Below are 24919 nucleotides of genomic sequence, written 5' to 3'. Positions count from 1 at the left end.
AAATTCATCAATATTTTCTTCAATATTTTTAGAAATATCAAGTTTATACAAATTTTTCTCAATATTTTTAGAAATATCAAGTTTATACCTAAAAAATTTTTCTAACAGAAAAAGTTTGCTAGGAAGTGAAGTTTCAGTAAAGAGTTCCTCAAGTTTATTCCAAAGTTCTTTAGCCGAATTCTGTTTTCCAACTTTCCTTATTACAGAATCAGATAAGTTTAAGATAATGGAACTGTAAGCATACTCATCATTTTCAAGCCGTTTTTCCTCAAAAATAGTTTCAGAATATTTTCCTTCAATAGCCTTAAAAACTTTCTGCTGTATTAAGATGCCTTTCATTTTTTGTTGCCATATAGAAAAATCAGTTTTTCCATCAAACGGTTGTAGATTATAACCAGACATTTTCAGCAAGTTTCACAGTAATGTCACAGAAATTCACAGTTTAAGTAACAGAAAGAGATTTTTAAACAGCAGCAAATTCCCAAACACAGAATATTTCAAAAAACTGCAGAAAATAAATATACAGATAATATTACTGGGACCTTGACTACGCCTCCACTAAATACCCGACGGCTTCACGAGCCCGGCCAAGGGAGGTTAGCAGTAAGGGGTCGGGAACTGGGACCGATATTTAAAGGAGTTTAAGAGTTGAAGCGAGTTTACCATTTTGGCTTTTCAAGCCAGAGACACACCCTGGTGCTCTGATACCACTGTAAGGAGTGGACCGATCTCCGACTTACTTACAACTCGTTACACAGTTACAGAAATTACAATAACTTAATATTACAGGCTTTCCTATAACAAATTACAAGTAATCTAAGGAATAGCAAAACAGAAACCAGAAATAAACCAGGAAACAATAAGATAACAGTAAACGGGGTCATAGACAACTGTAAGGCTCAGGAGCCGTAAAACCTAAGGCCTACACAAGGCCAAAGGTTGAGCACCTCACTGGTTGCTCAAATCACACAAGCCACTCAGGCAAACCGAACCACAAAGGTTCTATTTCAACCCACAAAGGAGAATGCCACAAAGGCTTTAAGATAACCACGGAGGTTTATGCCACAAAGGCTATATCAGAGTATTAGAGAGAGGAGAAGAGAGAGTTCGGTATTCGGCTTATCCCCACGAACCAGAACAGACCAGCCATATAAAAGGGCTGTCTATTAATGGCCGGGTAACGGCCATTGTTGGGAAGGGGAGGTTACACAGGACTCCAGGGGTTATGGGAAGAACCCGAAGAGACGAGAGAGAGCAGGGGTTCGGGAGGGAGAAGGAAGAGGCAGAAATGAGTTAGGGTTAGACCGGGATTAGGTATAAGTATGTAGGATCAATGGGTCGAACCTTTAGTGGGTCGGGTCAAGAGAGTAAATGGCCCACTGGGCCAAGTGTGATTTGGCCGTCCGAAGTGAGGGCCCTTCACCTTTGGTTTGGGCCAAATTTTCCCAACATACAATTTAAGAAAAGTGGCAATCACATAGCAAGTGAATCACACTTGCGTAATTTATTTGGTTCGGTTAAAACTTGTTTGGATAAGAATTTTTCTAAAGACCACACTGATCTTCATCGATGTGTATAAACGAAACCAAACATACTATACAGTTACATCAGTATTTATACAGCAAAATACACGACCGATTCCCTGGGACATGATGGAAGAGAAATGCACTAGTCTTAGATCTGAACTCGTCTCAAAATAGATTTCCCATTGAGTTGGCTGCCCTGTTGAGTCAACAGGTAATCCTTGTACTTCATCGGAACATATGCAGGCCTACAGCCTTGGGTTTTGAGAAGATGTGGTGCAGGGGAGACAACTGTGTCGGCTGATGGGCCGTTGGCCACGGCAATGGAAATCCTTGCCTTCATGTTATTCACCACTGCTCTGTGCAATACACTCTTGTACTTTCCGTTGCTAAATATCTGGGGGCAAAAGAAAAATCATCGATTTTTTCTGAAAAGATTACGCTACACATGTTGTAGTCATATATATTTTTGTTAATAAATGAAGCACATTTAACGTGTTTAAATAATATTTATTTAATTAAATGTAGAGAAAAAGTAAAATAAATAATTAATTTTAACTTATGAAAATTATTGGGAAAAGATTCTGAGGAGGAAAAAGAATGGGGAGGTTGAGAAGAGAGGAGATTGAAAAGTTGAAGAGAGAGAAAAATAATTAAAAAATGACATACCATAAATATTGAAGACACCAAAATAATGCTTTTCAATTATATAAAGGTATAGATAGTACAAATAAAAAGATTATTTTTTTAAAAAGACCAAACATCTAATATAAAATTTGATTGCAGAATTATCAAAACAGAGTTTTCGAAGATTTAATTTTCTTTTCTTCAATACTATATTCAATCTTCAGTCTGAAACGTTTATGTAATTTACTAAAATATTAAACTTACATAATCTGGAGAAACAAAAAATGAATTTACCTCGAGATGATCAGCAGTATTAACCAAAATAGAGTTGGGAAGGGGATTGACATGAACCCACTTGCCCTTATGTTGTATGTGCAGGCCAGCAACCTGATTCTGTATGAGAAGTGTGAAAAGTCCATGGTCGGAATGTGGTGCTACGCCCACTGCGACATCAGGATTTGGACAACGTGGGTACAAGTTCGCAGCGAATATCTGTAAACTAGAGTCCAACCCTAAACACTTCTCCATTTCGCTCTCTTCAATCCCCAGGCTTTCTGAAACACCTTTCAACAATTTCCTCACCACTTGTCGACTTTTTTTGCAGTATTCCATCACCACCTCTCTGCATTCATTTGAATTACCCAAAATAATATTTGACTTTGTTTAGTGCTGCTATATATATTTTTCTTAGTAGTCAGGCTTATGGGAAACATGTCACGGTTTGGGTTTGCCGCAATTTGTTGTTTCATATATCATATCATGTTAGGGTTGTTTATAATGTCGGATAAGGATGGATTGAGCTTCCAATTCACCCTTATTCATAATTTACTATAAAAAATAGCACTTCGCTAGTCATTCATAAGGTCAAGTACGAACATTGGATGAAGATCGATAATTACTTATTTGATTTTAGGGCAAAAGACAATTTTCGTCCCACAACTATAGGTCATTTTTGTTTTAGTCCCGTAAGTATCTAGGGTTTCAATTTGGTCCCGTAAAACTGAAAAATTCGCAATTTCAGTCCAAATTTCGTCGGAAAATTTTGTGGGTTGCTGGAAAAAGTCACATGCGATGCATGTGACTTTTAAAATTGGGGGCTAGATCTTGATTGGCTGAAGAAGCTGATGTGGCGCATATGTGGCGCATACGTGGAAATTAAAAAAAAAAAAAGACGAAAATCGAGTTCGCGACAGTCAGCAAAGGCGGAGGATGGCTTTCGTCAAATCTTTGCACAGAGGTGACCAAAATTGATGGGACTGGTCTCAAAAGATTCGCCAGAACGAGAGGCGTTCAACGATGGTATTCCGAGTAGGTGGTTCGTTCAGACGAAGGAGAATACGCCGGCGGAAGGTCCAGTCAAAGCGGACGACGACCGAGATCTTCAAAACGATGGATCTTTGCACCTAGTTGATGAAAATGGATGAGACTAGTCCCATTAAAACCGCAGTGAGGAGACGAATCCAATGGTACCAATCCGCGATCCTGTCGCCGGCGAATCGACAGGAATTGTCCGCGGCGGTCAATTTCAAAGCCCAGTCGCTGTCGTGGTGGGATCTCAAAATTGGTTGAGGGGTTTTGTTCTCCTTGATATGGGGAATTGAATGGTATATGTGGTGGCCAGAAATTCCAAGTAACGGCGGCGGAATTGAAGAGAGAAGGTGGCGGCGACTGGCGGGCGATTTTTAATCCACGTCAGTCGTTTTTTTTTTTTTTAATTTCCACATATGCCCCACATCAGCTTCCCCAGCCAATCAGGATCGAGCCCCCAATTTTAAAAGTCACATGCATCGCATGTGACTTTTTCCGGCGACCCACAAAATTTTCCGGCGAAATTTGGACTGAAATTGCGAATTTTTCAATTTTACGGGATCAAATTGAAACCCTAGATACTTACGGGACTAAAACAAAAATGGCCTATAGTTATGGGACAAAAATTATCTTTTGCCCTTGATCTTAGGGTATATAGTGTAATTCCGATTTCATCTCACATATTATTTAATTGGGTAACACTCAATAAAAATTATTAATTTATTCTGTTGAACCATGACAACCATTTATCCCACGCATAAAAATAAACAACCCCAATAATTATTCATAATGGAGGATCGAAATTTAGCAACAATTGACGATTTTTGTGGACCTTACCTGGCCTTTTGTTCTTACCAGTGCATTAATGTTGTCATTGTTAACGTGAAAGGACATATCAAACCATTGCAATATTATTAATTATTAAATGCAATGAATTATTATTATACCAGAAACGGATAGAATCAAGAAAACCACAAGCAGAAGAAGATGCCGGAAGAAATATGTAACTTGTCGATTGGAAATCAGTGGATGAAGCAAAATATGGTGGAATTAAATAGATGAAGAGAAAAACTGTAATTATCCAACCTGAAGAATAAATAGCTTATCTATTAACCTTGCTGAGTCATTTACGTAAGGGATTTTGAACGAGAAAATTGATTTATTTGATCGGAAAACCCGTAAAAAATCACTAATAATGAGAAAATATGTAAGAATTTTCATAGTTGTGAACTTACTTGAGAGATTGAGGTTTATGAGGACAGTGAAACTCAGGATGAACACAAACCTTCAAGAAATCTCTCCACCAGAACACCTTCTCTTTCGCAGTATTGAAGCTGGTTCCGTATCTGATTGGTTCCAAGACGTTTTCAGGCTGGAATTCTGGCTTTTCTTCCTCCGGCAGATTGAAGAATTCGTTAGTAACATCAATCACATCCCTCATCAGCTGTTCTGGTATCCCATGATTGACGACCTATATATAGTAACAGGGAAAGGAAATATGATGTTTAGTTTTGGGAATTTGACAACTTTGGTGTTATAATTATGTATTCCTGATGATGATAGATTACCATGAAGAAACCCCATTCTTCGCATGCTTTGTCGAGGTCGTGGATGGCTTTGGACCTATGGTCGGGGTTGTCGGAGGAGAGAAGCGAGAGATCGATGATGGGGATTGAGTCATGGGGGTCTGAAGCCATGGTTTCAGCGGGATTGGTGTAGTAGGCATAGTACGAAGGGATGGAGTCGAGATCAGGTGATTCGGCAAGCTTTTTCACGCATGTAATGCTTGCGGCTGAGTGCTGACCGAGCTGAGGAGATGTTTCTGCCATCTTCGTGTGTGTGTGTGTGAGAGAGAGAGAGAGAGAGATTATCTATTCTTGAATGAATGTGGGGTGTAGGTATACGACAGGAGTTGAACGTATCTGCAATAGATTGAAGCTGATCAGTCGGTGGATTCCACTTATCTAATTTCATGAAACCTCAGTAATTGTCGTCATCTACGATTCCCATTTGCAAGCATATTAAAATTAGTAAGTGAAGTTAAGCATTCACTCCAATAAATAATTTCATGCTTTTATTTCAGCAATAGTTAGAAAGTCATCATCATCCTATAGGTTTATTAGGACAAAATGCAATAAATTACCTCCCTACAAACAAAAAGATATCAATTTTATCATCTGTATCTTTTAAAATGAAGTAATTATTTTCCTGTCTAAGAAAGTAAATTGCTTCGTTTTAATAAGCACAGGATAAAAATTGTTATTTATTTATTTTTATAAGGGCCAATTTACTCATTTTCAATATCACAAGGAAACCTATAATTTATGAGTCAAAATCTTAGAAAGAATCAAGAACTGCAACTCCGCTAAATATCTACACATCTTACATTAGTTAACGATTTTATTAGTAGAAGGATTAAAAATGCCAAAAAAACAAAAATTCTGAGAACCAAAATTGCAGTCTCAAATTATTTGAGAACAAAAATGGCATAAGTATGTCTATATTTGAGGGCTAAAATTATATTTATCTGGAGAAAATCCTAAAAAAATTTCAGTTATGAGAGGGAAAACTTGGTATGATCACAAGAAAAAGCATTTCCAGGTTTCACTAATTGAAATCCTATTATAAATAAATAAAAAAAAAATTAGGTTCTTGATCTATGTGCATAATTCTGTTGTCAATTACTGGAAGCAGAAAACAAGGAAGTAGGATTTTCAGCTGTCCAGAAAATTATATTAATCTCTTTGAACAAAACCAAAGGATCCTGCCATATTTTGCTCAAGAATCCATGGGGGATTACGCTGATCATCGTTCAAAACATTGTCTCAACCTTGAACTTGGACTGCGGATTGGATCTTTTCAGCTATATTGTGCAAGCCGAGAACACAAATAACAGTTTTGCGATAACAGACAGACTTGACACGACTTGGAACCAATGGGTTTTTTTCTGCCTTCGGACAAGGAATCTGCTCTAAAAAGGTTTTTAGTAACTCAACTGAAGTTATAATTAAACTCCTATCTGTTCTTGTTCTTGCAATGGAGGCAAAAGAATTATCAGATCCTGCAATGTTAATTTTCCCGTCTGTCAATGTGTTGATTATAAGAATCCAATTCAAAACGTGTGTGATTGCTGAAAAGGATGATAATATGTAAAGTTTAGGACAAGGCAGAGGAACAAGCACATGTTCATGTTTTGCTGTTTCTGGTGATCCCATAATGTCTGTTAAGAAAATAATGTGAGTATAGTCGCCAACAGATACAGCCCGGTTTGCGAATCAAATACTGTGAAAATCATACACAAAGATTCCTCTTTTTGCCATTTTATAAGAACAATTCCAAAACTTTTACTTACATTTTCTTGCTGATTGATCACCAGGCAACTTCACCTATGACACTCAGATAATCTCGGAAGAGGCCTATTCTTCAATTAGGCATTCCCAATTCTCTTACACACTTATCTTTACGCTATTTATTCGGGCCTGAAAAACTCATCTTGTTGAGAGTTCTCCAGAAATCAAGGTTGTATGTACCTGAAGATTACTCAGGAACAACTGAGTTTCGATGCCTGCTGCTATCCCTTGATAGAAGCAACTTTGCGCTACATGAAAGTGATCTCTTCAAAGAAGAATCCCCTGTTTGCGTGGACCTTCCAATAGAAGGGCTCCCGACTAATCTTAACAAGCTTTGATTGAATCCAGCTCTCTTTGCAATTACTCCGACAGTTGGCTCTTTCAGTTCAACGATTTGCTTACCTGAATTGCTGTTGGGTTGTCCTGAAAAAGCATTGGCTACGGCAGCACTGATCATAGATGCAGATAAAGAATCCACCGACACTGATCTTCTCATAGGTTGTACCCCATCTAAGCCTTGTCTATCTCTGTTACCTTCGTCTTCTCCAAGATTTTCGTTCATCTTGAGCCCGGTTTCAGCAAGAGATGCACTACCGTGGTCTTCAATCCCAATTCTCAACTCAGAAGCCTCATTTTCTTGATCCCTTCTGATTTCCCTGTCACTCCCTGATACTCGCACTCCGGCTTCCTCCACCAGGCCCGAATTCTGAACAACAAGCTCTTCTGACGGCAGCGCTGCTGCGTTGTTCACAATTCCGGCCCGACACATGGGGCAGTTGGTGTGTGATCTGAGCCAAGTATCAATACAGGGTATGTGAAAAGCGTGATTGCACTTAGGCAACAACCTAAGAGTCTCATCATCTTGAAATTCATTCAAACAAATTGAGCAATCCCTGCCTTCGATAAGCCCATCTCCCTTCTTGTAATTAACCACTGTGATGGCGCTGATGACTGATGGCTGAAGCCCGATGGTTCTTATGTACCAAATTGGGTGGTCAATCACGGGCCCGTGATCTTCATCAAGAAAATCATCACGACCCTGTTCTTCTCCGGGCTGGCCCCGTCGTGGGGGCCTCCTCCTCGAACCGTACCAGTTGGAATAGAACTTGTAGATGGTGTAGCAAGTAAAGAAAAAAAAAGCGGTGGCTAGGACGGCAAGGGAGATGGTCAGGGGAAGAGAAAGCATCTGAGATTTGCCCAGTGGACTCTCGCTGAAGGGAGGCGACGGAGGCGGAGGCGGAGGAGGAACAGGAGGAGGCGGTGGTGGGATTTGCAAGAGCGGCATGCTACAAGCAGGAAAGCACAAATCTATACACGTAACCGGGCAGACGCCTTCGGGCTTCGTTATGCCATCACAATATGGTTGACAAAATTTATCTATAACTGTATCGAACACAGATTCATTCAGCAGCTTTCTGTGATGAAAGGCCATCAGAAGAGAGTGAAATTGGTTTTCTTGCAGAGAGAGATAGAGAGACTCATTCAGGTTTTCTTTATTGTGGAAGAACCAGCCAATTCTTCTTGACGATAATGAAGAGGCGCCGAGGGTTGGATGTTTTTTTCCTCCTTTGCAAATTTTCCTGTTGACTTGTATGTGAGGTCTTAAAATCCTTGGCGGCTGACAGTTTCGGGCTAGGACTGGGCCTCCACAACCCGGCCCGGCCATAATTTGGTCGTGGTTGGTGTTGAATAATAGATAGAACCTAAAACTCCAGTCACTATCAAGAAAATGATTTTACATCAGCTTGAAGTTTAATTCGTAACTGCAACACATTACTTTCTTGTTTTGGTTCTTTCTTTCATTTTTATCATCCAGAAAATATTTGCTTCGTAAGACGAAAACTAATTATTTATTACCAGCGTTTGTTAATTAATAACATCTTAGAAACGTACACCCTGGTGTTGAAATGGGTAGGAATTCTTTTTCCCGTGTGGATCAAACACACTGAACCCTCACGGAACATTTGGATTTGGCGAATTCTGTAGCAACATTAATTGTAGTAATAATAGGAAGACAAATATTGGTGAGAAATATATTAAGTTCCAGGACGAGTACGAATTTTTAATGAATGGCTGTAGTTAAGGTCGGGGCCCGAGGGCAGGTGTGGTTTGGTCAACAAGAAGAAACCATGTTTGTTTTCACACATTCATTGGTTTTGTTAGGAAAGGTTTCATACACGACCAATTGGACAAGAAGTTCGTACTAGACTCACGGCTTTGGTTCCTCTACAGTTGTGATTTTCCTTGGATTGGTTTTCCTGGGGAGTGGGACCAAAACCAGGATCTCAAAATGAAGATGAGGATCATAAATCAAAGTCTTCTACAATGAGCTGCAAATCAACTTGTATTAATAATGAAATATAATTTTTAAAAAATATATTAATTTGATACCATTCAGATCAGTAACTGTGGAATTACTGTTTTTTAATTTTTTTAATTAACAAATATGAGTTGTGACCATTTTTTTTTTTTTCGTATGGGTTGTAAAAGTAGTCTAGTGAGATGAATATGTTTTATAATGAACCTTGTTTATTTATATTTGTTTGATGAAAAACAAGATTAAAAATAATTAAAGCACTACAGATTTTGAGCTATTATCAAATATCGGGCATATTTCATATTGGTGCTAATGATTGTCATTAGCAGAATTCTGCATAGAAAAATTTATCAATTAAGTGACAATAATGAAGGTCCATCACTTGCTGATGTATAATTTGTCGATTATTTATTTTCACTTTATTTTGATTATTGTGGTTCGCACGTTTTAAGGATATAAAAACTCGAGAATGTTGTTGTCAAGAACGACATTTTGTTGTAGCACTTGAGCTCAATCAATTACAAGAGTTAGCACTTGATGGAAAAGCCTACCTAAGCTTTGGTTGTCCGATTCTTTCAACTAAACAGATTGTATTCCTTCAAAACTCGAACTATAAATATTTTTTCATAGCAAATTGTTAAACTTGAAATCTGGGAAGGTTTGGAGAAGGTTTGGCCCCCGCCAACTCCTAGTATCGACTCAAAATTCATCTCATATTGTCTTATATTTAGACCTCCTTGTTTTGACAGGATCAGAACTTTTCATGAACCACCAATAATGTCTAGTCTAGTATTTAAAGGTGAGGTACCATAAATAAATTCAAGGTTATGGGTCTAAGTCTCACCAGATGTGTGGTTAATTGTTTCACTTTATTGTGAATTATTATTACTTATTTATTTTTTAATTGTATTGATTTATTAATTAAATTTATGTATTGTTTGATAATATTGAGATATTGATATAATCAGGTATGTAATTACCGTTTAAAAAAACACTTACCATGATCAGCTTCAAGCACCACCTTTACCTACCCTACTCTGCCCCTAAACCCAGAGAAGATAGCTCGTCAATGTTAAAATTTCAAGTGGGGGGAATAGAGTATATTCATGGCAATAAATTAGAAAAAGAAAAATTAGGCTTTATTCATATAAAAACTCAAGTACTTTATTTATCTAAACTCTCTCGTTCTAAAATTACAGAAGTGTGAAACTATATATAAAGAATAGAATTCTAGCTAAAAAAGAAAACTAGTTTTAGCTAAAAAAGAAAACTAACTCACTTTGAACTCTAGTTGGCAACAGACTCAACAAAAATTAAATACTGGAATATTAATAAAAACACAAATACTGAGAACAAAATGATAAGTACGAGCAGAATTTAATAAGTACAAGCAGAACTTTCAACAGTAAAATCAATTTTCTTCTTTTACTTTTATAATGTATATCCGAAATTTTGCGCCTAAGCGGTGAAACCTTCTCAGTCGGAGACTCGCCGTTTGATGTAAGAGAGGCGGTCCGCTTACCCAACAACAATGGAAGACAGGAAAAAGAACACTGATTAATGATGCATCATTTTAGACAAAAAGCTACTGACATGTCATAAGTTCTGCACTTTGGTATGCCTGGTTATTTGATCAATTAAGAGGTGTAAATAAGAGGAAATTGGCCAAAGCTAAATATGAGGAACAAAATTCAAGCCATTTGGCTCGAATGTTAATCACACCAAAATCCCAATTAATGTCGACCCGCCTACTCGAATCATGGGCCAGTTGAAAACAAAATAAATAAAAATTGGGTCAAATTAAAGATGATTTCAAACTCAGTCAGACTAAATAAAGGCCTATATAGTTTGCATTAAGTTCATCATAGCTTTATATCAACTCAAAGTACATTAATAATGCTCATAAACTTAAAACCCAAACTTGTTCTTAAAAGTTAAATCCATTTAGTTCACCCAAAACTCCTTCCAAGAGTCTAATTATTATAGAATGTTTAAAGAAGAGTGAATTTTTTTACTGTAAATTGGATTCCATCTCCTATTTCATTCAATATACACATATACTACGTTATAAAATATTGAGCAAAATGACTCATAACCTTATTGGTAGGCCCAGCCCATTGCTGCAAAGCCTCACACTTGGAAGGCTCATCCCACTCTCCACACCCAACCCACAGATCCGACCCACTTGTATTATACTTATACCTTAAAATCCTAATTCTAATTCATTCTGTCTCCTCATTTCTTCCACAACATTTCTCTCTGGCCTATTCTCTCTGTCTTTGACTTCTCCTCTCTCTCTCTCTCTGACTTCTCTTCTCCATCGATTTTCATATCCGCAGCCTCTCTCTCCCTTTGTCTTCAATTTTGTGCCTCTGTAAAAGCCTCCCATGGCTTCTGGTCTTTGAGTAACCATTTAGAAATCTCTTTATCATTCTCCTTCTTCTGCTCCGTTTGAAACGTTCTTTGTGAATCATTTTTTGTGTGGAAAACTTTTGTGGTTTCAAGTGAGTCTGTGTGGCCTGGGTTTTTTTATTGTCGTTGTTTGGATACTAAGCAACCGTGAGAAGTTGCCCGTCTTTGTGGCCGTCGGCTTTTTCTCTTCGGATCTGGCTCTCTGAGCCAAACCCCCCTTTTTTTGTTTTTGTTATATTATTTATTAGATTTGTAAAATATATATTTTTTGTTTAAAATCTGTTTATATTTCTGTATATTAGTTTGTAATATTTGGGGTTTTATAACTCACGATTCCTTGTAATAGTTAAGTTAGGAATCTTTTTTGCTGGATTCTCTAGTGAAGGGGTTTACTTCCAACATAAACTCTTTTTCTAAATCAAATATGATGTCCTCTTAGACATATGAGTGTGTACATTAAATAAAGTAAAAGATGAATCATGAAATATAATTTACAACAGAAAATTCAATCCGCAATTAAACCTCCACCGAAATTCATAAAACAAAAGTGAATAAAAGAAAGAAGGCGGCACATTTTGAAGCTTAAACTTGCAAGAAACAGGTGACTTCTTCTAGCTTTTTCGTTAGGCCAAATAAACCATAATCTTTGGCTTAAAGTGTGACCAATTAGACTCCGCCACATCATTTCTTGCCGTGTTAGGGTCCTCTACAGGCATTTCATCAGCTCATTCTAGCAATGCAAACGTTTTATTAGCGTAATTGCAAAGGTAGAATTGGCTTCAGTCATCCTCAGACGTGTGTGTCAAAACTTCTTGCTACTTGTTATAAAACCACTACGTACATGGAACAGACTTTTGAAAATCGGAGAACGAAATAATACTTGTTCAGCGCATGGCTGCAAGAAACCCATCATCCTGGTACAAATTCCAAACTTTGGTCAAGCTGCTGTACCGCTACAGAGGTATGAGTGGCAGCTCGTGGCGGTGCCGCCAGTTCCACCACCGCGATCTGCCACCGTATAAGCCGGGAGGTGAAGGTTCTGCGGATCAAGGGCTAAGGTTCATAAGCGCAGACTCCAGGGCGTATAGCCAACCCCAGTTGGGAATGTAGGTCTATTTCATGCATATAATTAGTGCATTATTGAGGTTTTTCTTTTATTTTTAATACTATATACTCACTTTGTTTTAATTGTAATTCTTGAAGGGAAAAGGATGAAAGTAGTAGTGATCAACCACCATTACCAGCTCCTCCCAAATTTGGCTTCTCTAATTGGTACACATTGATTCTTGCACAATAAAGCAAATATCTGACCTAGTAGTTTCTGATGAATAGCATATATATAATTATATAAACAACGTTAACAGACAATTAATTGGTATTGGAAATATCATTGATTTGTCAAAAATTATGACATCATTGTCGGAATTAATAAAAATGATGTTGTTTTGCTCAGGGTGAAATGGCTTTTGGGGTCTGTTGTATCATTGCTGATGCCATTTTGGAAGAACAAATGGGACTACTTGCTGACATTGGAAGGTAATAAAGAAGATAGTTTGTCATCCGTATCATAATGTAATAGATGGAATCTTATTGTGAATGAAAGTTCCATTTGGCATTTCATATAATACATGCATGTTGTGCGTAGAAAGTCTTGAATTTGAATTTGAATGCCAGGAGAGGCGGCAAAAGTGGCGGAGGAGGTCTAGAAAGTCCTTGAATTTGAATTTGAATGCCAGGAGAGGCGGCAGAGGTGGCGGAGGAGGTGGAGGCAGTGGCACAAGTGGTGGAAAAGGTGGCGACCACCGCGGACAAGGCGCTGACGGAGGTGGCAAATCAGCTTCCAGACAAGAGTAAACTCAAGGAAGCAGCTCAGGTGATGGAACATGTATCCAACGTAGCTTCCCATGATGCCCAACTCATTGAAAATATAATCGAAAAGGTATATATATATATATATATGATCTATTAATCTAGGAGAAAACATGGTCTATGCAAGTTCAATTTTTACAGTGGCTGTTCTAATTGTATTAATGGGTAACAGGTTGGTGACGTGAAGCAAGATTTGGAAGAGCTGGAAAGAATGGTTGAGCCAATTGTTGATAAGATCGTGCAAGGGAAACACCCAAAAACTTAGAAGGATATGGAAGGAACCCCCAGTTATGGTGGGAGTCACCGACCTGTAATTCTTCAATGTTCCAATTAATTATATTTTCTTCACCTTGGAGCAAATAACAAATAAATTGTAAATTACCTACATACCTGCATTTATTTTCTTGGAGAAATATTGGAATAAGAACTTTCATACGTAATCTCAACCACTCATCAATAATCATATAACGAATATGGGTAAATTACAGTCACATCTTCTAAAATTTAACATAATTTTAAATATATTTTCATGACTTGAAAAATTATAAATATTCATTTGATTCAACATCCCAACAACAAACTAATTCCGCATGCCTCCATTAAATTTTTATTCTTCTTGTGTGGTGAACCACCCAAAATATTTTTTGAATTATAAATTATAATTTTATATATTTTCTAGAATTTTTTAAAATATGAACATGCTCAATAAATTATTTATTTTACCCACGTTCAATTTTTTTTAAAAAAAATTAATGTCCGCCTCATCATCTAAAACTACACAATTATTTTTTATTTAAAAAAATATTTTTACTTTTTCAAACACGAGTAAATATTTATAATTTTACCAAATTTGCCATAAGTTATCCATAGAAATATTGTAGGAGCTAGTGGAAAAGGAGAATAATAGGCTGAACTCAGAATCCAAAGGGCCCATCATCTAACAAATGAAGCCCATAGCCAATAGATATGAAATTATTCTACAGTCATTGGATTGCAACACCAATTTCAATCCACTCATATTCACTGCAACACATTAAAGTATTAGCCTTCAGAAAAAAAGATAAGGACACACACACACACACACACACACACTCACCATATGCTGCTCATTCTCATACCTTTAATTAAATTAAAATTCAGACTATTAGTCATCAAAAGATTATCGAAATTGGCAATATGGGAATTCGACCATCATCATGGACACGGGTCCTCAATTTTTGTTGCCCATAAAGGCAACATAAGATAACCAGTCAAAAGTAGGACACTCACATTTTCATCTTCTTGGACCAATTTTAATCATTCCAAATAACTACATTATACGGAGATTTTTGTCCTATGCATATGTGTGTGTTCTCAAATTAAAATGGTGTTTTTTATTTTAATTTTACGAAATTGAGTGTTACGATTTAATACAAGATTAGTTTTATCACCATTGTTATTGTTTATCTATAATTTTTTAATCTCTTCTTTTATAGTTGTATCTTTTTGTCTGTAATTACTGCTTAATTATCAAATCAACCGATAATTAAGATTGCATTTCCATGAGGATTTGAAATAATAAATTTAAATTATTATATATTAAATGAATTTAAAGCTTTATTCAAAATTAAAATTTAAAAGCTTATTGAATATCTTAATAAGTATCATAAATATGTTATTATAAATTAAAAATTACCCATTCAAACACAATATAAATAAAACACATATCTATCAAAAAAGAATAGTAAATCAACAGACGAAACCACACACTGGTGACAATGATTCAGCACATCAAATGATCTGAAAAAATAAATATTAAATAATAGATCAGCCCCCTACAGACACACACACACACACGAACGCACAAAGGAGTTAATAGGGATAACAATCAGACACCCCCCTATGAAACTCAAGTGTCTCTCTGTTAATGATAATATATTAGAAATAAGAAACCGAAAAAAGACTCAATAAAGTAGGCAGGAAAGCCAACTATCCGACCGATCACGCCACCAAAGCGACGGCGAAGAAGCCAGCGGCGACGACTGCGAAGCCTACTCTGTTGAGAATGGCGCCGTTTGGAGAAGGCGTTGGAGCGGTGGTCGGGGGTAATGCGACGGAAGGAGCGGGAGATGCGGCTGACGGCGGTGGAGGAGGGGACTTGACCGCAACCGGAGGAGATGAGGGCGGTGGAGTGGTGGACTTTCCCGGAGCGTGCGTAGGACTTGACCATGGAGAGTGACTCGGCGGCTTCGACACAGGAGACGGTGCAAGATAACCGGAATGGGGTGCTGAGGCTACAGGAGACGGGGACGGTGCGGAGGAAGGCGAATGCGCAGCCGCGGATCCCAACAGCAATGCCACCATCAACATCGAGAAAACCTTTGAAACTGCCATTGTAACACTCGGAAACTTGAAACCCAAAAAGCTGGAGAGAAGTATATATATATATATATAGAGAGAGAGAGAGAGAGAGAGAGAGAGAAGATCTTTGGTTGTGAGTACGAGGATGGGAGTAGTATGGATACGGTATTTATAGGAAAAAGGAAGAGTTACGAGTAGGCATGAGTTGTGGAATCCTCTGATGACAGTCGTCGTTGGATGAAATTTCTGTGTAAAAGGGGGAATTGTTGGACGGTGGAGATGTGATGAGAGGTATTTCCAATTAATAATAATTTCCAAGTATAGGAAAACACGCTTTATTGTATAGCTGTAGAACAACGTGTGTGATATGTATGTATGTATGTATAAAACTCCCCCCTTCCCCAGTTGATTTAATTCTAATTGATTTAGTGCTTCTCCACTAAGTAATAAATGAGATTAATTTTAACAATTATTTTCTTTTAAAAATAAAAGATTAGGTGTTTGTTAATATAAGTATAATATCTTTGGTAATTATAAAAAAAAACAAGTTTGGGTACTGAATTTACTCAAAGGTAGTCAAAATTATGGCAATTTAGCATAAATAAAAATTATTAGAATAAATTATCACACTCTTTTTAAATTTCTTTAAATAGGCACATTCTCCTCGTTATACGATCGTTAATTTTAGAAAGATATTTTTAATTTTTTAAATAATAAATGAGTATTTATAATTATGATAAATTTTAAAAGAATCGTATAATTTGCACTAATTATTAAATAAGTGCAAATATTTTATGGAAATAGAATTAATTATTATGTTCCATATTTGTAATCTTCACACGATTTCATAATTTGTTTACATATTTAGCAACTGATTAAAAAAAATCCATATTTGTAAAATTCAGACCCTATATCCACTAATTTTTTTTTTTTTTGTTATCATTAATTACTATAGTAATTTTTTTGGAAAAAGAAAAATCAAAGCAAATAGCAATTAATCATGACTGTGCAATAGCAATAAACGATTGTTTCTATAGGCGACCTTAAAACATTTTTCATATAAAAAATATTAATTAACTTTGATAAAAATTAGCTTTTGTATTCATTGTATTTAAATATGATATACAAAATTAATTTACCATAAATTTTAACGCATAGTCATTTATAATGACAGTATATATTCTTCATTATATGTGTGCATATATATATATATATAATGGTCTTAATTCAGCAGAATAATAAGATTTTGGTCGACAAAATTGAAATTTCAAGACAAAAAGAAAAAGAAGTTAGTTTAGCAACACTAATTTCTAAAATGCTTTAATTACGTCTAAGTTGTAACAATTAATTTAATGATTTAGGTTATTGTTTCTGGCTTAAAACAAAGTGCAATTATTTGTAACGTGATATATATATGAATTAATTGGTTTGGTAAGAAATGGAAAATATTTTAGGAAGAAATCGAGGGATGGGGAAATTAATGTGGTCCAATTTTTGGTTTGTTATAGAAGAAGTATAGGTCGGTCATTAGTGGTAATTGTGGAAACCGCGTTGGTGCCGAATTACGTGCAATGAATTTGGAAAAATGAAAGGTAAATTACAATAACATCATCCAAAATTTAATATAATTATAAATATTTTTTTTTTGTTATTTGAAAATTTTAACGTTCCTCTATCAACACGATCAATTCTATAACATTTGTAAGGTTTTCTATCCTGTTTTTATGGTGAACCTGCAGATATGTCATTTTGAATTATGTTAATATTTTTCATATGTCTTTTTTAATAAAAAAGATAGTATGAATAAAGTAGTTGAGTTACATAATTATTGTTTATTTGATGAAATATTCATAAATTTTCAAACAATAAACTGTATTTATAATTACATCAATAGGCCCCCTATATACTAATTAAGCTGTCTAATTAATGTCCAAATATCTAACACGGTTTGTTATTCATCCGGATACATAACTCAAGAAAGATCATTATTGAGTATCTATTTTGGGTAGTAGGGTGGGTTGGTCTGCACTTCCTTGTGCCAAATTAAAACTAATTTATCGTGTGAAGAAGCATAAATGGTGCGTCCAGATATGTTGAAAACAATAACTCAATCGAGATTGGTTGAGTCTATCCAGATCTTTTAACGGCAAAATAATATTTTTCGTCTTGTAACTTTAAATTTTTTTATTTTATTGATATGGGATTTTCTTATTTTTTATCTTAGAAATTTTTAAAAATCTCGATTTTAGTCCAATAACATATATAATTTTTTTTTATATATTTTAATGAAAATGGCCATATAGCCATTAAATTTTAAAATAATTCAAAATAAGTTGAGGAAACTATATATAAACATTGTTAATATTCTAATTAATAATTACACGGAATTGGATAAAATATATGAGTCTAATTAATGAAACTAAAAACCTCTCTATATTTATACTCGGGCTGATGGATTTTGATTTGACGGAACGGTCTGGGAAAGATTGGAAAATATTTCAAATTCGGAGTTAAAAAATTGGAAATTATTTGAATTTAAAATATTCCATTCAAATAAATCAAAAGAATTTATTATTGAAATTTGAAAATAAACGTGACTTCAAATCCATAAATACGAATGTAGTCTAAAATAACTGTATTTAATAACCCATGAGGAAGATAGCTTGTAATTTGATCAAATTCTAACAAAAACTTGTATAATTTGATTTTGATGAGACCAACCTCATGGGAAGGTTTCTTTAATTATCTCAAGAAAATTTATGAGAAAGTTCAAACAATGGAGAAATTAGTCCCAAACCAGATTTTCTCATTCTTAATAATTTAATTAATCCACACTTAGCAAAAAGTTGATACCAATTCGGAGAAGATTCAACGCTTATCCCAAGAAATAATTTCTATTTTCCATCAATTCTAAGAAGATTTCAAGATCTTGCCGCATTGATTCCCGCGCGCACCTATGTTATTAAAGTTTGTATGAATATTTGTCTCACTTTATATGAATTTATATTATTATTTTTAATTATATTAATGTATGTATTAATTGAATCAACGTTTTTTAGGGGTTAATTACACTTAAATTCTTTCTAAAAACGCGAAATTAAACTTCCTTCCAAAGAAGTTCTGAATGTTTACACATTACATTCTTCTATTAGAGTTTGGACGAAAAACACTAACCTTAATTAGCAACACAAATTGCAAAAACTTTTGATTTTTTTTTCCTCATTTAATATTCTCATGGTTAACATCATCATATTTTTTTCCATATAAGTACAAATTTTTAAATGAGAATGTTAAACAAAAGGTAAAATTAAAAATTAAGGTAATTTTTATGAAAAAATGAATATTTTTCGTCCAAATTCTAATAAAATGGGATTAAGTGTAAATACTAAACTTTTTGATAGAGTATAAGTAATTTTAGAACTTTTTTGAAAAATCGTGTAATTTCACATTTTAAAAGGGATATAAATATAATTAATATTTTTTTTAAATAGGAAATAATGATAGTATCATTGCTACGAATGTATGGCCAATGCCAAAGCACAATAGGAACGCGAGGCAAAGGAAAACTACAAAGAAGCACATGAGAACAAATATTGTCTATAAGGAGATGGGGGTAGGGTAATTCTTGCCCGACCAAATTTGGTCGAATCAAATTAATTATAAAGTAAGTGTATAACACTTATTATGTGATTGGTTATTTTTTTTGAATTGTACACCAATCACACAACAATATATTGCATTTACCATATAATTGATTCAAATCTGATCGAATTCGGTCTAAATTGTATTTTCTGCACTCATCTCACAATCTATAAACCGATTTTCTAACATATAGCTAAAGAAAATAATTGTTACGTATATTATAAAACAATTTATACAAACAATAATTCTTTGAATAAATAGCAAAATCTCCAATTTGTAAAATAAATAAATTTTGGAACACTTATTATATACATACATAAGCCGACAACAAAAAACCATAACATCAAACAGCCCAAATAGCCAATAACCTAACAACCGCAAGAAGTGGAAACAGAAACAGGGACTCCACTTGTCTTGTTTGAGATCTCTTGTGCCTTTCTCAACTTCACATCACTCAGGACACTCGCTGCCCATTCAGCAAAATAGGTTTCGTTATATCCAATTTTTGCATTTTTATAAATGGCCATGCAGCGGCTGTCCTCCTCCGGGTACGGGCAGGGATCGCCGCCAGTGTCCCGCCAGGCGCCGCGGTGTTTCATCCCTGCCCACTTGGCCATCCAGTGGTAGACGTCCCCCCGGGGTACGGGCGGGGACCCCCGCCAGTGTCCCGCCAGGCGCCGCGGTGTTTCATCCCTGCCCACTTGGCCATCCAGTGGTAGACGTATTGGCCGATTCCGGCGAGCTTGAGCCAGCCCTTTGGGAAGAATTCCATGACGCTGCTGTTCCTGTCCATCAGGAACATGTTGGTCAATTGGCCCCCGTGTGGAGATACCAATATGTCTGTTGAGCTCATTAATTTCACCTGTACGTACAATCAAGGCAATGGAGTTAATTAATTGTACGAAATAGTTCAGATTAATGTACTTTTTGTTTTAACTCTCTGAGTGATTCCCGAAGGTGGTCCTTTTTGATATGCGGTTGGTATGGGTTCATGAACATATTCACACAGATCACCTGTTCACAAAAGCTAAGGTTGCTTGCATAGGCCACCGTCAGGCGGCAGCCCTCCACCTTCCGGCAGGCCCTGTCGAAGATTCCAATAACCACCGATTCGTTCTTGAACGACCTGGGGCCCGCCCTCATCAACATGGTCATCCCAATCACCGGAATCCCCTTCTCATCAACGTCGGAGAGCCTACCTTCCGAGCTCATATTGCAGGAAGCCCTGGCCCTGCACCTCACCAGATCATATACTGGCAATCTTTTATCCCCCGACATCCCAGCTTCAGCATGCCTCATTACCACAGCCTTCTCAAAACAAACTGGAGAACTCATCTTCCCATCTCCATCATCAAATCCTTCAAATTTTTCAATGTTTAACTCTCCAAAAGTAGCATTAACTAGTGAAGTTATCCAAGGCCCCATTGTACTTCTCAGTTCACCCCAATGATACAAAACCCACCTCGCCGGCAGAGCCGAGCACTGATTCTTGATATGCCAGGCGACGAAAGGCACGACCGATGATAAACCGTGCCAAAGGTTATCGTAGTTGTAGTGATTATAAGAGACGAATGTGAGGCCGGTGAATAGGGTGGCGTTGGGGGGTAGGGAATCAGGCCATGCGAGTGCGTATGAGTTCAAAGAACCATCATGAACATCTTTCCCTTTCAGGCACAAAACCCTCTCTTTAGATGCTGTTGAAGGGAATTCCAGATACTGGGGTTCGCCGTTCTCGTGTGTGTCGTTCATGGAGCTCATGAACCATGTGTGCGCTTGAAGGGGGTTGCTGGAGTAGCGGAGGTCCTTGAGAGGGAGAAAAGTGACCGATTCTTGGAGCTTGGTGGTGCAGTCCAGGAAAACTGTTCGTAGGTTCTTGTAATTGGTACTGATGAAATCCCAGGAAGATGATTCTGGGGTTCGGAGGACTTCGATGTGGAAGAGGATGAAGACCGTGGCGAAGATGGCCAGGAGGTAAACAGAGAGCTTCCGGGAACAACGAGACTTACGAGACGGTCTACCTCCTGCTTCTGGAGATGGCTTCGCCGCCATGGAAACTGATCTTGGTGAATTCAATATATATGATGCTTGATTTTTGAGTTTGGAAATGGGATTGAGTTGTCTGAGTACGAGGAAGGGGTATGCTATGGTATCTGGTATTTATAGATAAGTTGCTAGTAGCCATGAAGACTACATGGGAAAATTCTAATTTCATATCGTCTAACTTAAATTAATTTTATAGAGTGTAATATATTTTTCATGTGATTATATATAATTTTAGAAAAATAATAAATTACTTGTCAAGTATATCATACTTATTCTATAATTAATTTGATTAATCAAATTTAATTTGAAATTTTTCCACATCGAAATTGAATTTTTTTTTTGTATGAAATTAAAGGGATTTTGGGATGGGGGAGATGTCATAAAAGGTTTTTTAATTTGTTATAATAATTAATAACTACCATAATTAACTCCTTGTTAGCAAAGTAAAATTAAATTATTATAACAAAATATATAACAAAATGATATCAAGATCAAAATACTACTCTAAAAAATTAAAAATAAAAATATCAAATAATTTATAGAAAATTCATTTAATCTGTCTTATGATTTGCTTGACATGTCAAATGTACAACTCATCCGCGGAAATTTCTAGCTGAAACAATATAGAGTTTAACTTCAATCGTAATTTTAACGTTTGTCTTCTTTTAATTGTCTGAAAATTAAATTAATAAAAATAATAATTACATTTAAACAAATATCAAATGTAATTGTATATAACCCAAATGCAAGAAATTAAATCGATCACTTTTTTGTTGCACTACAAAAAATGTTATACTTAATCATAGCTAATTGTCGTGGTTAAATAAAATAATCGTAGCAAATAATCATTATCGATCACGGCCATACAAAGGTCGTTGGCTGTGGTATTTGCGAGGTAGCTAAAATATTTGCCGTGGCTAAAGCTGTAACAAATATTTTTATCATGACAAATAATTTTTTCTTGTTGGAAAATCTATGTTTTTGCGACGATTTTAGTTAACCGTGCTCAATAAAAATTATTTCACGATTTTTACTAGTAGAAATGCAGCGGATAGTCATTTTTCTTCCTAGTGTTAGGACATTTAAATACAGATTGCGTTGAGTATAAAAAGTCAAAAATTTTTATAAGAGAAATTTTTCGTATTTATTTAGGTAGTTTATATTGCCATCTAAAATAACTCTTTTATTAATTCACCCATATCATTAATCATCAGTGGATCAAATTTCAAACGAATATTAATAAAATAATTAACGAATATATTAATAATTAACTAAAGTCTAATTTGTGATTATCGAGTCAATTTCATATATAGTTAATTACGTTGCTATTAATATTATATTGTCCTGTTACGTGTGAGGCGGATTTGCATGCATGCCTAACATAAGAAAAATTGCGATGAACCCGACCTTGGATTATATATATTGGTCCATTACTAGCTCTTAATTTCTTAAGTTTTAATTACACTTTATTTTCTCTTCTTTCATAAACTCATAATTTTAATTTATGGGTACGGCACAATAATATTAATTTGTCAATTTAATTCATTATTTAGCTATATATATACACCGATGAGCATTAATATATATTCAATCTAATTAATATTTATTAGTAATATATAACACAAATACTGATCCATTTTCACATTTATAAATTTACAGTGTTAGAAGTCAATACTGGATTAATTATTTAAACATTATATTCACATTAGTAAGACTCAAACTTACAATTTTCTAATCGTGAGGCCTAATTCACCTTAGACTAAAAATTATGGTGAATAACTATTATTAACAATGGTTAAATAAAATTGATGCAAAAAAATAGTTTTTCCACTATGAAAATTAAAATTATTTGTCAGAACTAAGAGTTATGGTAAAAACAATTGCCATAGCTTTCAACCATGACAAATATTTTAACCATCTTCACTAAAATCACGTCCTACAACTGTTGCATGGTAATGATCAATAACTATTTGTTATTAATCATGATAATTAACTATAACTAAATATTATATTTTTTTATAGTGAATTTAATTCGAATGTGATATTATCATCAACATTTTTTATTGATCGAATTAATTAGGTAGCATATATGACAATTGGAATAGCTTGTTAGGAAGAAAGTGTAGGATAGGGACATTAATGCGGTCCTATTTTTTATTTGTTATGAGTGTGAGTGTCGTCTAAGTTTTGAATAATGAATATAAAACGAATTAATTTTATTTTATTCATTCTATTATTCGGTTCATTATTATATAATTCAGTATATTTAAATTTAAATACTAATTAAATATATCATATTTTAAAATTAATTCGATCAAAACTCGGTATTGAAAAATAGGATGCTACTATTGAAAAATAGACTATATAACCACAATTATAAAACTCGAATCCACGACCTTACCACTTAAACAAAATAAAGAATTGGTTATGTAGACTATATATATATAGTCGATGAAAAGCTCAAAATTTTAAATATTTATAAAACACAAATTGCGTGGCTTGAACAATAAATAAGTGATTATATCCTAATTATCGAACGTCTCAAAATTTAAAATCGATGAAAAATAATAAATATAAATAATTTTAAAAAATAGAAGTGATTTTGAAAATTCTAATTAAGTGTTGTGCCAAACTCGGTGGTAGAGTACGTAGGTTGGTCACTCGATTCATAGCTGCGCTGATTGAGAAATATTAATAGCATTGGTGAGATGCTGTGAAGTATCGTGCGGCGAAGTTAGCAGGCGCAATAAGCCTAGCTGCCCTCTAACTCTGCGAGTTGGTAACGAATACGGTTATTTGCCCAACAAGCGCTAATTCTAAAGTCATGGATTTGAACTTTACTTTATGTGTAGGATGTTGTGTCTACTAAATAATAAATTTGTTATTTCTACTGTAATAAATAGTAAGTGTTGATATTATTGAATAGAGTATGATTGTTGTAATATTTTTTGTCAGATATTGATATCTGATAGTAATGATTATAATCAATTGAATTTCAATTAATGATAATTTATCACTCTTGTTTAAAAAAATAAAAAAAAATAAACAGGGTTATATGGACGAGTAATTTGTATGTATTTTTACCAGCATTTTACAGTTTTAAAGGCATGTCTTGACCCATAACGGTATCGACCTGAAAAGGGTAATTGGGATTGCAGTCTCCGATTATATTCCATTAGCACATTGCACCATTAAATCGTGTTTTTAGCAATTAGCACCTTGAAATACAAAACTCTTGACGAATTGCACCCTAAATCAATTTCGGTGAGATTTTCATCGATAATTAATTATGAAATAATTTATTATAAGAGATTGGATTTAAAATAATTGATTTTGGATCAAATATTATTCCGATACTGATTATTTTTTGAAGTGAAAGCTACACTATAAAAAATTTGAGTTTTCACTATATTATAACTGACTACGACTTAAAAATTGTGATAAATCAATACTATTAATTATGGGTAAACAAAACCAAAATAAAAATT

The 24919-nt window shown here is 35.0% G+C and overlaps 5 protein-coding genes across 6 annotated transcripts; 1 reads left to right on the top strand and 4 right to left on the bottom strand.

Moving 5' to 3' along the window:
• Positions 1540 to 5491, bottom strand: LOC105169259 (protein DMR6-LIKE OXYGENASE 2-like). The gene is made up of 4 exons (XM_011089626.2): positions 5027 to 5491; positions 4694 to 4929; positions 2445 to 2772; positions 1540 to 1920 (listed from the first exon to the last, which is right to left on the bottom strand). Exons 1-4 carry the CDS (start codon positions 5285 to 5287, stop codon positions 1675 to 1677), a joined length of 1071 nt encoding a protein of 356 aa, XP_011087928.1. The 5' UTR covers positions 5288 to 5491; the 3' UTR covers positions 1540 to 1674.
• LOC105169258 (RING-H2 finger protein ATL54-like) lies at positions 6739 to 8438 on the bottom strand. Its single transcript, XM_011089625.2, has one exon. The coding sequence runs from the start codon at positions 8238 to 8240 to the stop codon at positions 6996 to 6998; it is 1245 nt and encodes a 414-aa protein (XP_011087927.2). The 5' UTR covers positions 8241 to 8438; the 3' UTR covers positions 6739 to 6995.
• LOC105169257 lies at positions 12374 to 13793 on the top strand. 2 transcript variants are annotated; one of them, XM_011089624.2, is made up of 6 exons: positions 12374 to 12643; positions 12741 to 12809; positions 12991 to 13073; positions 13212 to 13237; positions 13300 to 13476; positions 13579 to 13793. In XM_011089624.2, the coding sequence occupies exons 1-6, from the start codon at positions 12429 to 12431 to the stop codon at positions 13669 to 13671; spliced, it is 663 nt and encodes a 220-aa protein (XP_011087926.1). In that variant the 5' UTR covers positions 12374 to 12428; the 3' UTR covers positions 13672 to 13793. The 2 variants fall into 2 exon arrangements, with proteins under 2 accessions (XP_011087926.1, XP_011087925.1); XM_011089623.2 differs by lacking the exon at positions 13212 to 13237 and having other exon boundaries at positions 13274 to 13476.
• On the bottom strand, positions 15165 to 15889 carry LOC105169256 (sulfated surface glycoprotein 185). The gene has a single exon (XM_011089622.2). The coding sequence runs from the start codon at positions 15777 to 15779 to the stop codon at positions 15387 to 15389; it is 393 nt and encodes a 130-aa protein (XP_011087924.1). The 5' UTR covers positions 15780 to 15889; the 3' UTR covers positions 15165 to 15386.
• On the bottom strand, positions 19984 to 21500 carry LOC105169442. Its single transcript, XM_011089831.2, has 2 exons — positions 20403 to 21500; positions 19984 to 20250 (listed from the first exon to the last, which is right to left on the bottom strand). The coding sequence occupies exons 1-2, from the start codon at positions 21435 to 21437 to the stop codon at positions 19984 to 19986; spliced, it is 1302 nt and encodes a 433-aa protein (XP_011088133.1). The 5' UTR covers positions 21438 to 21500.

The sequence above is a fragment of the Sesamum indicum genome, linkage group LG8 (genome assembly GCF_000512975.1).
Source record: "Sesamum indicum cultivar Zhongzhi No. 13 linkage group LG8, S_indicum_v1.0, whole genome shotgun sequence".
NCBI lineage: Eukaryota > Viridiplantae > Streptophyta > Magnoliopsida > Lamiales > Pedaliaceae > Sesamum > Sesamum indicum.
This window is presented reverse-complemented; position numbering and strand designations above follow the sequence as displayed.